General features: G+C 36.4%; 1 protein-coding gene across 1 annotated transcript in view; it reads left to right on the plus strand.

The window, feature by feature from the left end:
- LRBA (LPS responsive beige-like anchor protein) overlaps positions 1–14,066 on the plus strand; it is a 746,329-nt gene that overhangs the window by 98,060 nt on the left and 634,203 nt on the right. Inside the window, exons 8-10 of the mRNA XM_068990001.1 lie at positions 1,041–1,187; positions 13,157–13,354; positions 13,549–13,682. Coding sequence (XP_068846102.1) covers positions 1,041–1,187; positions 13,157–13,354; positions 13,549–13,682 — 479 coding nt within the window. The remainder of the gene's footprint in view (positions 1–1,040; positions 1,188–13,156; positions 13,355–13,548; positions 13,683–14,066) is intronic.

A 14,066-nucleotide genomic window follows, 5' to 3' on the forward strand; every position in this document is an offset into this window, starting at 1 on the left:
GACTTATGTAGAATAACTGCTCAATAAATGTTAACTGTTAGTTTTTTTTTTAATTAGAGATCAAATATATATATTGCCTTTCAACCTGTTTTTTTTTTTTTTCTTACATTAATCTTTGCTGAGCATTGCAGGCATTGTAATAAATACTTTTACTTTCTGTAACCTTGTGGGATAAGTACTGTGGTAATCTTTACAGGTGAAACTGAGCACAGAGGGATTAAGGAATTTGCCAAAATCAGCAGCATGGGAGTCAGTTATTTGACCTAGGTCATTTGTCTTCATAATCCAAGTGTTAAAAATTTTTTATATTCCTTAATGTCAACATACACATTTTTCAGCAGCCTTCCTAATAGTTCCATGGTATAAAATACTTTTAAAAGATATCAAGCATTTCTTTTCCTTCTTGCTGCATAGGTGTAAATTTATGTGTGATCTCTGCAACCTAGATGTTACTAAGAGAGATTTTCTATGTAAATAAGAAAAGCATACACCTGATTTTCTGAATTTACACCTTCCTTTTGCGAGATTGCATCTACTCCCGTGACTTAACCTATTATTTGTATCTTGATGTCTACAGAAACCATCTTTACAGTCTTAGCTTCTAACCATAGAGAACCCTGTTGGCAATTCCTTCTTCACCCACATTAGTTTACAGAAAAGACACATTCACTACATGGCTGAAAGTTAACTCATGATTTTGCTCATTGCTCCAAAGCCTGCTCTTCTATCTGCTTCTTTGGTTTCCCAAGTATGAACCTACAGAGTCCATAATGATTTTCCTGACTCCATTTCCTACGTCCATTTTGTCATCAAGTTCTGTTTATTGTACTTTGGAGAACTTGTCTGTTTTTCTGTGATGTCTTTCCTGATCTCTACACCAAATGGGAATGAATGAAGTGAAATGCTAAATGAAATTTTAATCTAATCAGATTATATTTTAGAAAGGACAAAATATTTATACCAGTATAGGTTGTTATTAATTCTGGAGGAGACAATTTTTTTGTTTTTTCTCTAGTAAAATTTTCTGTTTTCTTTCACAGACCTTTGACAAGTGTTTCCTGGGCTCATCAGAAACAGCAGATGCTAACAGAGTATTCTGTGGTCAGATGACTGCAGTTTACCTTTTCAGTGAAGCTCTTAATGCTGCTCAGATTTTCGCTATTTATCAGTTGGGCCTGGGATACAAGGTACTTTACTTGATGTTCACTGCTTAATCAGTGTTACTGAGCTTGATTTATAGATGGGTGATGCATGTGGCAGCTTATAACTAGGGTTAATAAACTGCATGTGAGACTAACCAAGGGTTCCTTAAGGAAATCTCAGGAGTCCAAAGCACATTTTAAAGTTTTACGGGAAGCATAGTATACTTGCTATATATGGGGCACTGTGCAAACTGCTAGCTCAGTTTCAACTTTAACTTATGCTGCATTTCTTTTGTTGTTACCATATTTTTGAATAGCTACGTTTTTAATAGTTGCTGTGATAAAAAGCAAGGCCAAATTTGTCTGTTACTTCAGTTATCTCTTGACTTCCTACTTTTGCATTCCAGTCTTCTCTGGGTGTTAGTTCTAGAAGGTCTTGTAGAACTGTTCAACTTCAGCTTCTTCAGCATTACTGGTTGGGGCATACACTTGGATTGCTGTGATAATGAATGGTTTGCTTTGGAAATGAACAGAGATCATTGTCATTTTTGAGATTGCACCGAAGTACTGCATTTTGGACTCTTGTTGACTGTGAGGGCTACTTCATTTCTTCTAAGGGATTTTTGCCCACAGTAGTAGATATAATGGTCATCTGAATTAAATTTGCCCACTCCTGTCCATTTTAGTTCACTGATTCCTAAAATGTCAGTGTTCACTCTTGCCATCTCCTGTTTGACCACTTCCAATTTACCTTGATTCATGGACCTAACATTCCAGGTTCCTATGCAGTATTGCTGTTTACAGTATCAGGTTTTACTTCCATCACCAGTCACATCCACAATTAGGCATTGTTTTCGCTTTGGCTCCATCTCTTCATTCTTTCTGGAGTTATTTCTCTAGTCTTCTCCAGCAGCATATTGGGTGCCAAGAGACCTGGGGAGTTCATCTTTCAGTGTCCTATCTTTTTGCCTTTTCATACAGTTCCTGGTGTTCTCAAGGCAAGAATACTGAAGTGATTTGCCATTCCCTTCTCCAGTGGACCATGTTTTGTCATGACTTAGTGTTTCACTTATTTCTACTATTTGTTTATTGTTTTTTTTAATGTTCTTTCCATTTTTATGTATTTTGCTTTTTTTTTTTTCCAATGAGTGGCTTTGTGAGTAAATTTTTTTAATCAAAAACAAATCCCTTTATGTCTTTCCATCTTCTTATAAGGGTAGACATCAGTGACATGTTGGTCTTTTTCCTTCCCCAATTTGGATATACTTAAATTGCTCTGCAGAGTAGGAAGGGAAGAGAATGAAAGATAACAGACATCATGAGGGGAATAACGAGAAGAGGAGAGAAACCTAGAAGAGACAGGTCTGGGAGGTCAATCCATGTTGTAGGATGCATTAATAGTTCATTCCTTTTTTCCATAAGTAATATTGTGTGGGTATATCACATGTTGTTTATCCATTTGTCAGTCGATGGACATTGGGCTGTGTCGATCTTTCGACTGTTATGAATAATGCTGCAATGAACCCTTCTGTACGAGCTTTTATGTGCACATGTGTTTTTATTTTTCTTGGGTTTGGTCCTAGAGTGAAATTGGTAGTGATATGGTAACTCTACATTTAACTATTTGAGAAACTTTTAGATTGCTTTCCAACATGGCCACATAATTTTACATTCTCTCAGCTATGTATGAGGATTTTGATATCTTTATATTCTCTCCAATAACTGTTATTATCTGACTTTTATAGCCATTTTAGTGAGTTTGAAATGCTATCCCATTGTGGTTTGGTTTTGATTTGCCTTTTCCTCATGACTAATGATGTTGAATGTATTTTTGTGTGCTTATGTGCTGTTGTATGTCTTATTTTGAGAAATGTTTATTCACATCCTTTGCCATTTAAAAACTGAGCTGCCTTTTTATTTGTCAAGTTTTAAGAGGTTTTAAAAAAATATTTAATTGTGGTAAAATACACATAAAACTTACCACTTTAACTGTCTTAGGCAGTAGTGTTAAGTATTTTTACATTGTGCAACCTAGCTGCAGAACTCGTCAGTCTGTAAAACTGAAACTCTGTACTCATTGAACAAGAATCCACATTCCTCTTTTCCTTAATCTCAGTTTTAAGAGTTTTAAAAATGTATTCTAGAAACAAATACGTTGTCAGATTAGTGATTTGCGAATACCATCTCCCATTCTGTGGCTTGTCTTGCCACTTCCCTGCTGTTTTCCTCTGGAGCACAGTCTCACTTTGATGCAGTCCACTGTGTCTGTATTTTGTCGTCTTATTTGTGCTTTGGTGTCATATCTGAAAACCTATTTCCTAATTCAAGTTCATGAAGATTTACTCCTTGGTTTTCATATAAAAATATTGTATTTTTAGCTCTTACATTTAAATCTTTGATTCATTTTGAGTTAATTTTTGTATTTGGAGCAACTGTATTCCTTTGCATCTGCATTTCTAGATGTCTCAGCATCATTTGCTGAGAAGAATACTCTTTGCATATTGTATTTCTTGATAGCTTCATCAAAAATCAGTTGATCATAAATGTAAGTATCTGTGGACTCTCAATTCTGTTTCATCGAACTATATCTGTTCTTAGGGCAGTAGCACCATCTTGAATACTGTGGTTTTATAATAGATTTTTAGAATCAGGAAGTGTGAGTTCTCTAATTTTGCTCCTGTTCAAGATTGTTTTGGCATCTTACATTTCTGTATGAATTTAAGATATACTTGTCAGTTTGTACAAAACTGTAGCTGGGATTTTGATAGATACTGCATCCATATCTACAGATCAGTTTGAAAAGATTTGTCATGTTTAGGGTATTAAGTCTTCCAATCCATGAATATGGGATTTTATTCCATTGATGTAGGTCTTTTTCAGTTTCTTTTTGCAGTTTTCTGTGCAGAAGTCACATTTTCTTTTTTTATGTGCCATATCAAATGGAGTTATTTCTTAATTTCATTTTCAGATTGTTTGTTGCTTGTGTATGGTAGCTAAATAGATTTTCATATATTTATCTTCTATAGGACAACCTTGCTGTAGTAGTTTATTAGCTCTGATTTTGTGTGTGTTTGTATTTCTTGTCATTTTCTATATATTAATATAAGATTATATAAATATGATTTTGAAGCACAATTTACTTCTAAGTTTTCATATAAAAGTATTACATTTTTAGCAAATTGAACTTCATCAAAGTGAATTTGTTTTTCATTTTATATATATATATATATATATATATGATCATGTATTTGTAAACTGCCATCATTTTAGTTTTTTCTTTATAATCTGGGCATCTTTTCTTTCTTTTCTTTGCTTAATGGCCCTGGCTAGAACCTCAGTACAGAATCTTGAGGAAATTATGCCAGTGAGATAAACCAGTCACAGAAGGGCAAATACTATATAATTTCATTATATGAGATAAAAACTAACTCAGAGAAGCAAAGAGTAGAATGGTGGTTACCAAGGGCTGGGGAAAGGAACAAAAAGGAACTGCTTATCAGTGTTCTAAAATTTTAGTTATGCAAGATGAGTAAGTTCTAGAGATCTGCTGTACAACATTGTGTTTATAGATAACAATACCATGTTGCCCATTTAATGTCTATTAAGAAGGTAGATCTCCTTTTCAGTGTCCTCAATAAAATTAAAAATAAAAAAAGTGGTGAAAGCAGACATCTTTTTTTTTTCTTTACTGATCTCAGGGGAGAAAGCAATCAGTCTTTTCAGTATCAATTATGTTAGCTGTCACATTTTTGTAGATGGTCTTTGTTTCTTTAAGGAAGTTAATTCATGAAGAGTTTTATCATGAAGAGTTGTTGGATTTTGTTAAATACTCTTTATGCTTTTACTGAGATGATCATGTTATTTTTGTCCTTATTTATTTATTTATTTTAATGGCTTAAAATAACAGATTTATTACCTTATAGCTCTGGAGGTCAGAAGTCTGAAAATGGGTCTCATGAGGCTAACATCAAGATGTCAGCAGGACGTCATTCCTTCTGGATCCTCTGGGGACAGTCTGTTCCTTGCCTTTTCTAGCTTCTAGACGCCATCTACATTTCTTGGCGTCTGTTCCTTTCCAGCAGTGGCATCCCTGCAGCTACTGCTTTTGTAGTCATACCTCCTTCTCTGACTCTGACCCTCATGCCTCCTTCTAATAAGGATCCTGGTAGAGACTTCCTGGTGTCCAGTGGCCAAGACTGCATGCTCCCAAAGCAGGGGGCCTGGGTATTCAGTCTCTGGTCAGGGAACTAGATCCCACACACGATAACTAAGAGTTTACATGCTAACCCTAAAGAGCGTGCATGCCACCACGAAGGTTGAAGACCCTGCACGCTGCAACTAAGACTCAGAGCAGCCAAATAAATATATAAATATTAGGGGGGAAAAGGGAAGAAGTATTCTTTTTTAAAAAAGGACTCTTGTAATTGCATTAAGCCCACCAGGATGTGTTAGTATGACTTGCTTAGTCAGGTCCAACTCTTTGAGACTCCATGGACTGTAGCCTGCCAGTCTGCTCTGTCCATGGAATTCTCCAGGCAAGAATACTGGAGTAGATAGCCATTCCCTTCTCCAGAGGATCTTCCCGACCCAGGGATTGAACCCAGGTCTCCCTCATTGCAGGCAGATTCTTCACTGCCTGAGCCACCATTCACCCATTCCAGGGATTAGGATGTGGACATCTTTGGTGAGATTGGGGGAAGACGTTATTCTACCTATAGGCCTATGACCCTATGATTTTAATGTAACAGGGGAGGATTGGAGATAAATGGTGCTTGGAACCTTAATCTCTTTAATTTTATGAATAGTGTATTGCAATTCTTGTTCAAAGTTTAAACAAGCCTTGCATCTCTGGGATAATCCTACTTGGTTATAGTTTCTCATTTATAAATACCGAGGCCCAGAAAAGAACCTTAAATGGTAAATGTATAGAAATAACTGCTTATTTTAAATAACCTACACCAGATTCTTACTGAGTTATATCCTATGTTAACAGCTTATTTGTTTCCTTACTAGTATGATCAGATACTGTTAAAACTGTACTTAAAGATTATATTAAGTGATGATCACAGAATTACTCTGCTTTACTTATTTTATATTTTATGTGGAATTTATAAAATAAAATGTTTGTTTACGTGTTTATTTTCAAAACTTGTATCTGCTATCTGCTTCTTGCAAAAGTCAGACTTAAATTGAAGAAAATAGGGAAAACCACTAGACCTAAGGTATGACCTAAGTCAAATCCCTTACGATTATACAGTGAAAGTGACAAATAGATTCAAGGGATTAGATCTGATAGAGTGTCTGAAGAACTATGGACCGAGGTTCGTGCTGTTGTACAGGAGGCGGTGATCAAAACCATCCCCTAGAAGAAGAAATGCAGAAAGGCAAAATGGTTGTCTGAGGAGCCTTTACAAATAGCTGAGAAAAGAAGAGAAGCAAAAGGCAAAGGGGAAGAGGAAAGATACACCCATCTGAATGCAGAGTTCCAAAGAATAGCAAGGAGAGATAAGAAAGCCTTCCTAAGTGGTCATTGCAAGGAAACAGAGGAAAACAATAGAATGGGAAAGACTAGAGATCTCAAGAAAATTAGAGGTACTAAGGGAACATTTCATGCAAAGAGGAGCACGATAAAGGACAGAAACGGTCTGGACCTGACAGAAGCAGAAGAGATTAGGAAGAGGTGGCAAGAGTACACAGAACTGTACAAAAAAGGTCTTCATGACCCGGATAACCATGATGGTGTGATCATTCACCTAGAGCCAGACATCCTGGAGCGCAAAGTCAAGTGGGCCTTAGGAAGCATCACTGTGAACAAAGCTAGTGGAGGTGATGGAATTCCTGTTGAAGTGCTGTGAAAGTGCTGCATTCAGTATGCCAGCACTCAGTATGCCAGTCAAATTTGGAAAAGGCAGCAGTGGCCACAGAACTGGAAAAGGTCAGTTTTCATTCCAATCCCAAAGAAAGGCAATGCCAAAGAATGTTCTAATTACTGCACAGTTGTACTCATCTCACATGCTAGCAAAGTAATGTTCAAAATCTTCCAAGCTAGGCTTCAACAGTACGTGAACCTAGAACTTCCAGATGTTCAAGCTGGATTTAGAAAAAGCAGAGGAACCAGAGACAAAATTGCGAGCATCTGTTGGGTCATTGAAAAAGCATGAGAGTTCCAGAAAAATATCTCTCTCTGCTTTATTGACTACACCAAGGCCTTTGACCTTGTGCATCACAACAAACTATGGAAAATTCTAACAGAGATGGGAATACCAGACCACCTTACCTGCCTCCTGAGAAATATGTGTGCAGGTCAGGAAGCAACAGTTTGAACAGGACTTGGAACAACAGACTAGTTCCAACCCGGTAAAGGAGTACATCGAGGCTGTATATTATCACCGTTTATTAAACTTACATGCAGAGAACATCATGTGAAATACTGGGCTGGATGAAGCACAAGCTGGAATCAAGACTGCTGGGAGAAATATCAATAACCTCAGGTATGCAGATGATACCACCCTTATGGCAGAAGGTGAAGAGGAACTCAGTAGCCTCTTGATGAAAGTGAAAGAGGAGAGTGAAAAAGTTGGCTTAAAGCTCAATGTTCAGAAAACTAAGATAATGGCATCCGATCCCATCAGTTCATGACAAATAGATGGGGAAACAGTGGCACATACTAGTTTTTTTGGGCTCCAAAATCACTGCAGATGGTGATTGCAGCCATGAAATTAAAAGACGCTGACTCCTTGGAAGAAAAGATAGAACGAGTCTAGACAGCATATTAAAAAGCAGAGACGTTACTTTGCCAACAAAGGTCTGTTTAGTCAAGGCTGTGGTTTTTCCAGTAGTCATGTATGGATGTGAGAGTTGGACTATAAAGAGCGCTGAGTGCCAAAGAATCGATGCTTTGGAACTGTGATGTTGGAGAAGACTCTTGAGAGTCCCTTGGACTGCAAGGACATCCAACCAGTCAATCCTAAAGGAAATCAGTCCTGAATATTCATTAGAAGGACTGATGCTGTAGCTGACACTCCAGTAATTTGTCTACCTGATGGGAAGAACTTAAGTCATTAGAAAAGACCCTGATGCTGGGAAAGATTGAAGGCGGGAGGAGAAGGGGATGACAGAGGATGAGATGGTTGGATCGCATCACCGACTTGATGGACATGAGTTTGGTTCAAGCTCCCGGAACTGGTGATGGGCCTGGAACCCTGGCCTGCTACAGTCTATGGGGTCGCAAAGAGTTGGACATGACACAGCGACTGAACTAAACTTACTTATTACTTTTAAATCTATTGGTTTGTGTAACCATGTTTTAGACATTTCTCAAAACTTGTTTAAAGTAGCAGAGATATAGAAAAATGTTTAAAAGATTGTAGTTAAATGTTATAGATGAAAAATATTATTTCCCATGGAAAAAAAGATGGAGTGCTTTTTTTTTTGTATGTTCTTACTGTTTGGTGAAATACCAGATTGCTTTAAGTCCTTTGAAAGGGCATTGTTTTTATTTTAATTAATCAAATAGTATTAACATATGCATATTCTTTCCGTATAGTTAACAGCTGTTCCTGACATATGTCAAACACTTACTTTTGTTTAGATTTAGTTTAGTTTAGGTTTGTTAGTAGGAATCATTTACTCCCAAATTTCACATAAAATATCAAGTAAAATGTTTGTTTAGTTGTTTATTTTCAAGGCTTCTGTCTGCTTATGTTAACACACTGTACTTTGAATGGGATCAAAGAGCAAATTACTGTTTTTAATTGGACTTTTTTCTGCTCCGTACTATGTCGCAAATTAATTTTGTAAACTCAGAGGAATCAGTTAAATATTTAGATTGTGTCAGTATTTGTATTTAGAAAATTGATCCTTTATCTCCCAAACCATTTCTCTGTTGGATTTTGATGTGCGATGAAAAGTGAATTTTATCTGATAATTGGCAGTGACCAGCTCAGTGGTTGGACTGAGAAGAAACTCTGGAGTACTTCCCAAAGTTAAACTTGTAACAAAAAGAGGTCGTGGTCATTGTTGGATGGTCCGCTGCCTGTCTGATCCACTGTAGCTTTTTGAATCCTGCTGAAACCTTTACATCTGAGAAGAATGCTCAGCATATCAATGAGATGCACCGAAAACTTCAGCGCTTACAGTCAGCATTGGTCAACAGAATGGGCACAGTTCTTCTCCATGACAACGCCCGATCGCATGTTGTACACGCAACACTTCAAAAGTTGAACAAATTGGGCTACAAAGTTTTGGCCCATCTGCCATGTTCAGCTGACCTCTTGCCAACCAGCAGGAGGCAGAAAATGCTTTCCAAGAGTTCATCAGATTCCAAAGCATGGATTTTTATGTTACAGGAATAAACAAACTTATTTCTTGTTGGAAAAGTGTTGATTGTAATTGTTCCTATTTTGATTCATAAAGATGTATTTGAGCCTAGGATAGGGCTTCCTGGTGGCTCAGACAGTAAAAAATCTACCTGCAATCCAGGATAACCAGGTTTGATCCTTGGCTTGGGAAGATCCTCTGGAAAAGGAAATGCCTACCCACTCCATTATTTTTGCCTGGAGAATTTTGTGGACAGAAGACCCCATGGGGTCGCAAAGAATTAGACATGACTGTGCAACTAACACTTGATCCTAGTAAGAATCATTTAAAATTCATGGTCTGAAACTGCGATTACTTTTGTATCAACCTAATAGTTGTTCCCTAGAAACATACAACCTACCAAGACTGAAGAAAGAGAAATTTGAATAGATTATAACTAGTAAGGAAATTGGTAGTAATCAAAAACCTCTGAATAAGGAAAAGCACAGGATTAACTGGCTACACTGGAGAATTCTATCAAACATTAAAGAAGACATAACACCAATTCTCCTCAACTCTTCCAAAAAATAAAGAGGAGGAAACACTTCCAAACTCATTTTTAGAGTCCAGCATTGCCCTGAAACCACAGCCAAAAAAAAAACAAAACAAAAACAAAACACTGCAAGAAAGCTACAGATTAATATCCATATCCTTATTTAATATTAATTCAGAAATCCTCAACAGTATAGTAGCAAATGAAATTCAAGAGCACATTAAAAGGATCATACCCTATGACCACTGGGGATTTATTCCTGGAATATAAGTCTGGTTCAACATATGAGAATAAATCAGTGCCGTACACCACATTAACAGAGTGAGGGACAAAAGCTACATAATCATCTCAATAGATGGCAGAGAAAGCATTTGAGAAGATTCAGTGCTGTTTCCTGATAAAAACACTCAACAAATTACAAAGGAAAGTGAAAAGTGAAAGTGAAGTCGCTCAGTCGTGTCTGACTCTTTGTGACCACATGGACTGTAGCATACCAGGCTCCTCTGTCTATGGGATTTTCCAGGCAAAGCTACTGGAGTGGGTTGCCATTTACTTCTCCAGAGGATCTTCCCGACCCAGGGATCAAACCCGGGTCTCCCACATTGCAGGCAGACGCTTTACTGTATGAGCCACCAGGGAAGCCTCACAAGTAAAAGGAAACTCCTCAAAATGATAAGGCCATATATGAAAAGCCCACAGCTGACATTGTATACAACAAAAATTAGTTGCATTTCTATACACTAACAATGAGCAATCCAAAAAGACAAGAAGACAGTAATGCCATTTACAATAGCATGAAATGGAATACTTGGGAATAAACCAGCAGGATATAAGACTTGTACAGTGAAAAGTGTAAAACATAGCTGAAAGTATTAAGACATGAATAAATGACAAGACACCTTGTGTTCATGGATTGAAAGACTTGATATTGTTAAAGATGCATGCTACCCAAAGTGATCTACGGATTTAGGACAGTTCCTATTGAAATCCAGATGGCATTTTTTTTTTTTTGCAGAAATAGAAAGCCACTGTAAAATCCTCATGAAATCTCAAGAGTTCCCAAATAGCTAAAGCAATCTTACAAAAGAATAAGTTATTTAAAAAGTTCCTACAATTCAGGATTTCAAAACATAGTATAAAGGTACAGTAATCAAAACATTTTGATACATAGACAAATGGAACAGAACAGAGTCCAGAAATCAGTTTCATTTATGGTAAAATGATTGTCTATAAGGATACAAAACCCTGAAATGGAGAAAGGTTAATCTCTTGAACACTTTTTTTTAAACATACGGTGTTTTAAAAAGTAGCGGGATCCCTACCTTCCATGTATTATAATTAACTCAAAATAGATTGGTGGTGGTGGTTTAGTTGCTAAGTCATGTCTGACTCTTGCAGCCCCATGGACTGTAGCCTGCCAGGCTTCTCTGTCCATAGGATTAATAGATGAAAGGTAAACATAAGACCTAAACTATAAAACTCCTGCATGAAAACACACAGAGCTTCATGACATTGAGTTTGGCGATAATTTTTTGGATATGACACCAAAAAAAAATGAAATAGACAACAAAGACAAAAATAGACAAATGTGTCTTACAATCTTTTGTGCATTGAAATTTTTTGTGCATCAAGAAACAGTGTGAAAAGGCAACCCACGGAATGGAAGAAAATATTCCAAACCATACATTTGGTAAAGGATTAATAATATCCACAATATTTGATGGATATACAACTCAACAACAGCAACAAACTCAACTCATTTAAAGTGGGCAAATGACCCCAAAAGACTCTTTTTCCAAAGAAAATATATAAATGGGCAGCAGGCATATGAAAAGCTCAAAATCACTAATCATCAGAGAAATATAAATTAGAACCATAATAGATAATCACCTTACACCCATTAGGATAACAATTGTTAAACAAATATAAGTGTGGAGAAATTGGTTTCCTTATGCCCTACTGATGGGAATGTAAAATAGTGCAACCTCTGTGGAAAGCTATATAGTGATTCTTCAAGAAATTAAAAATATAATTACCACATGATTGAGCAATCATTTAAAAAATTTTATTCATTTATTTATTTTTGACTCTGCTGGGTCTTCACTAGCTGTGGAGTGCTGGGCTTACTCTCTGGTTGCAGTGTGCTGACTTCTTTTGCTGCAAAGCGTGGGCTCTAGGGTGAGCAGGCTTCCGTAGTTGTGGGACATGGGCTCCATGACACAGGCTCGACAGTTGTGGCAAACGGGCTTATTAGTTGCTCTGTAGCGTGTGGGATCCAAACCCGAGTCTTGTGCACTGGCAGGCAGATTCTTTACCATTGAGCCACCAGGGAAGACCCTGACTGAGCAATCTTACTTCTGTAAATATATATGAGATAAATGAAAGGATATGAAAGAGCTGTTTGCACACCCACGTTCATTGCAGCATTGTTCACACAGTAGGTAAGAGGTTGAAGCAACCTGATTGTCTATGGATGAATGAATAAAGAAAATATGATACATATTTACAATGGAATATTATTTAACTTTAAACAGAAAAAAAATTCTGACACATGCCACAACACAGGTGAATCTTAAGGATGGTATGCTGCTCACAAAAAGACACATGCTCTGTGACTTCCCCAGTTTAGTTACGTAAAGTAATCAAGCTCATAGAACCAGAAAGTAGAACATGATTGCTAGGGGGTTGGGAGTGGGATGCAGGCGGTGGAAATGAGTTGTTATTCAGTGGGAATTTCAATTTAGCAAGATGTAAAAGTTCTAGAGATTTCTTATACAACAGTGTACTGTAGTTAACAACACTGTACTATACACTTGAAAAATATTTAAGATGGTAAATTTTATTTTAAGTGTTCCTTTTAACAAAATTAAAGAAGAGAGTCAAAAAAGACAAAAATAAATGGGAAAAAACAAAACATGCTTTGTAGGACATTAAATTTTGCGGTTTTTTTTTAATGAAAATTTTAATGTCAGGGTGACTTCCATTATACCTTTAAAATGAATTCAGACTACCTTAGAAGTAATTAAACATGCAGGGCTTCTCTTAATTGATATTGTTAAGAAAATGGTCAATACTCTGCTTGAATTTTTATATTTGTGGTGCTTTATAGTTAGATTTTCTTTTTGTGGCATAGTATCTTACCTGTTCTACTTTTTATTCTTAGGGTACATTTAAATTCAAAGCAGAAAGTGACCTGTTCCTTGCTGAGCATCACAAGCTTTTATTGTATGATGGCAAACTCTCTGGTGCCATTGCATTCACGTACAATCCACGCGCCACAGATGCCCAACTCTGTCTTGAATCATCCCCTAAGGACAACCCTTCGATTTTTGTTCATTCACCACACGCACTCATGCTCCAGGTACTAAGAATGGTATTTAACAATATTTTTAATGGTATCTTTTGATGTATTATTGAGGTGTATTTGGTAGCTTCTATTACAGATATGTGAACTGTAACATTTTATTGTTCCTGTTATATTTTACTTTTAATAAAATATATTTAGTTTTTGGAAAAGAATCATTGGAACCTTTACTGTGTCTTCTATTTTACAAGGATGTGAAGGCGGTTTTAACCCATTCTATCCAAAGTGCCATGCATTCGATTGGTGGAGTACAAGTGCTGTTTCCACTGTTTGCACAGTTGGATTATAAGCAATATTTATCTGATGAAATTGACTTGACTATATGGTGAGTCCTTTTGTTTTTTTCTTTCATTCGATGTGAGTTATTCTCACCACGGAGCTGCACAGTGTTTTTTTTCAATCTTGTAAAGTTGTTGTAGGGATAATAAAGAACATAAGGAAATTTGTGAATTATAATTGTTATTACAAATTCAGTTCTGATGATATTTAAATTCTTTATCAGTAGGAAATAGGGAGCTCTAAAAAAATAATGCTTTGAATAAAGTTAGACATGGTAATAATATCAGAAATGTGTGTATTTTTACCTAAAATAAAAATATTTAAAATGGTTATTTGGCAGTAATTTCTTATGGTAAGTTTCCCATATTTAATTATTATTGCAGGTAATATATTGAATTTAATTATTATTGCAGGTAACATATTGAAATGT

The sequence above is a fragment of the Capricornis sumatraensis genome, chromosome 17 (genome assembly GCF_032405125.1).
Source record: "Capricornis sumatraensis isolate serow.1 chromosome 17, serow.2, whole genome shotgun sequence".
NCBI lineage: Eukaryota > Metazoa > Chordata > Mammalia > Artiodactyla > Bovidae > Capricornis > Capricornis sumatraensis.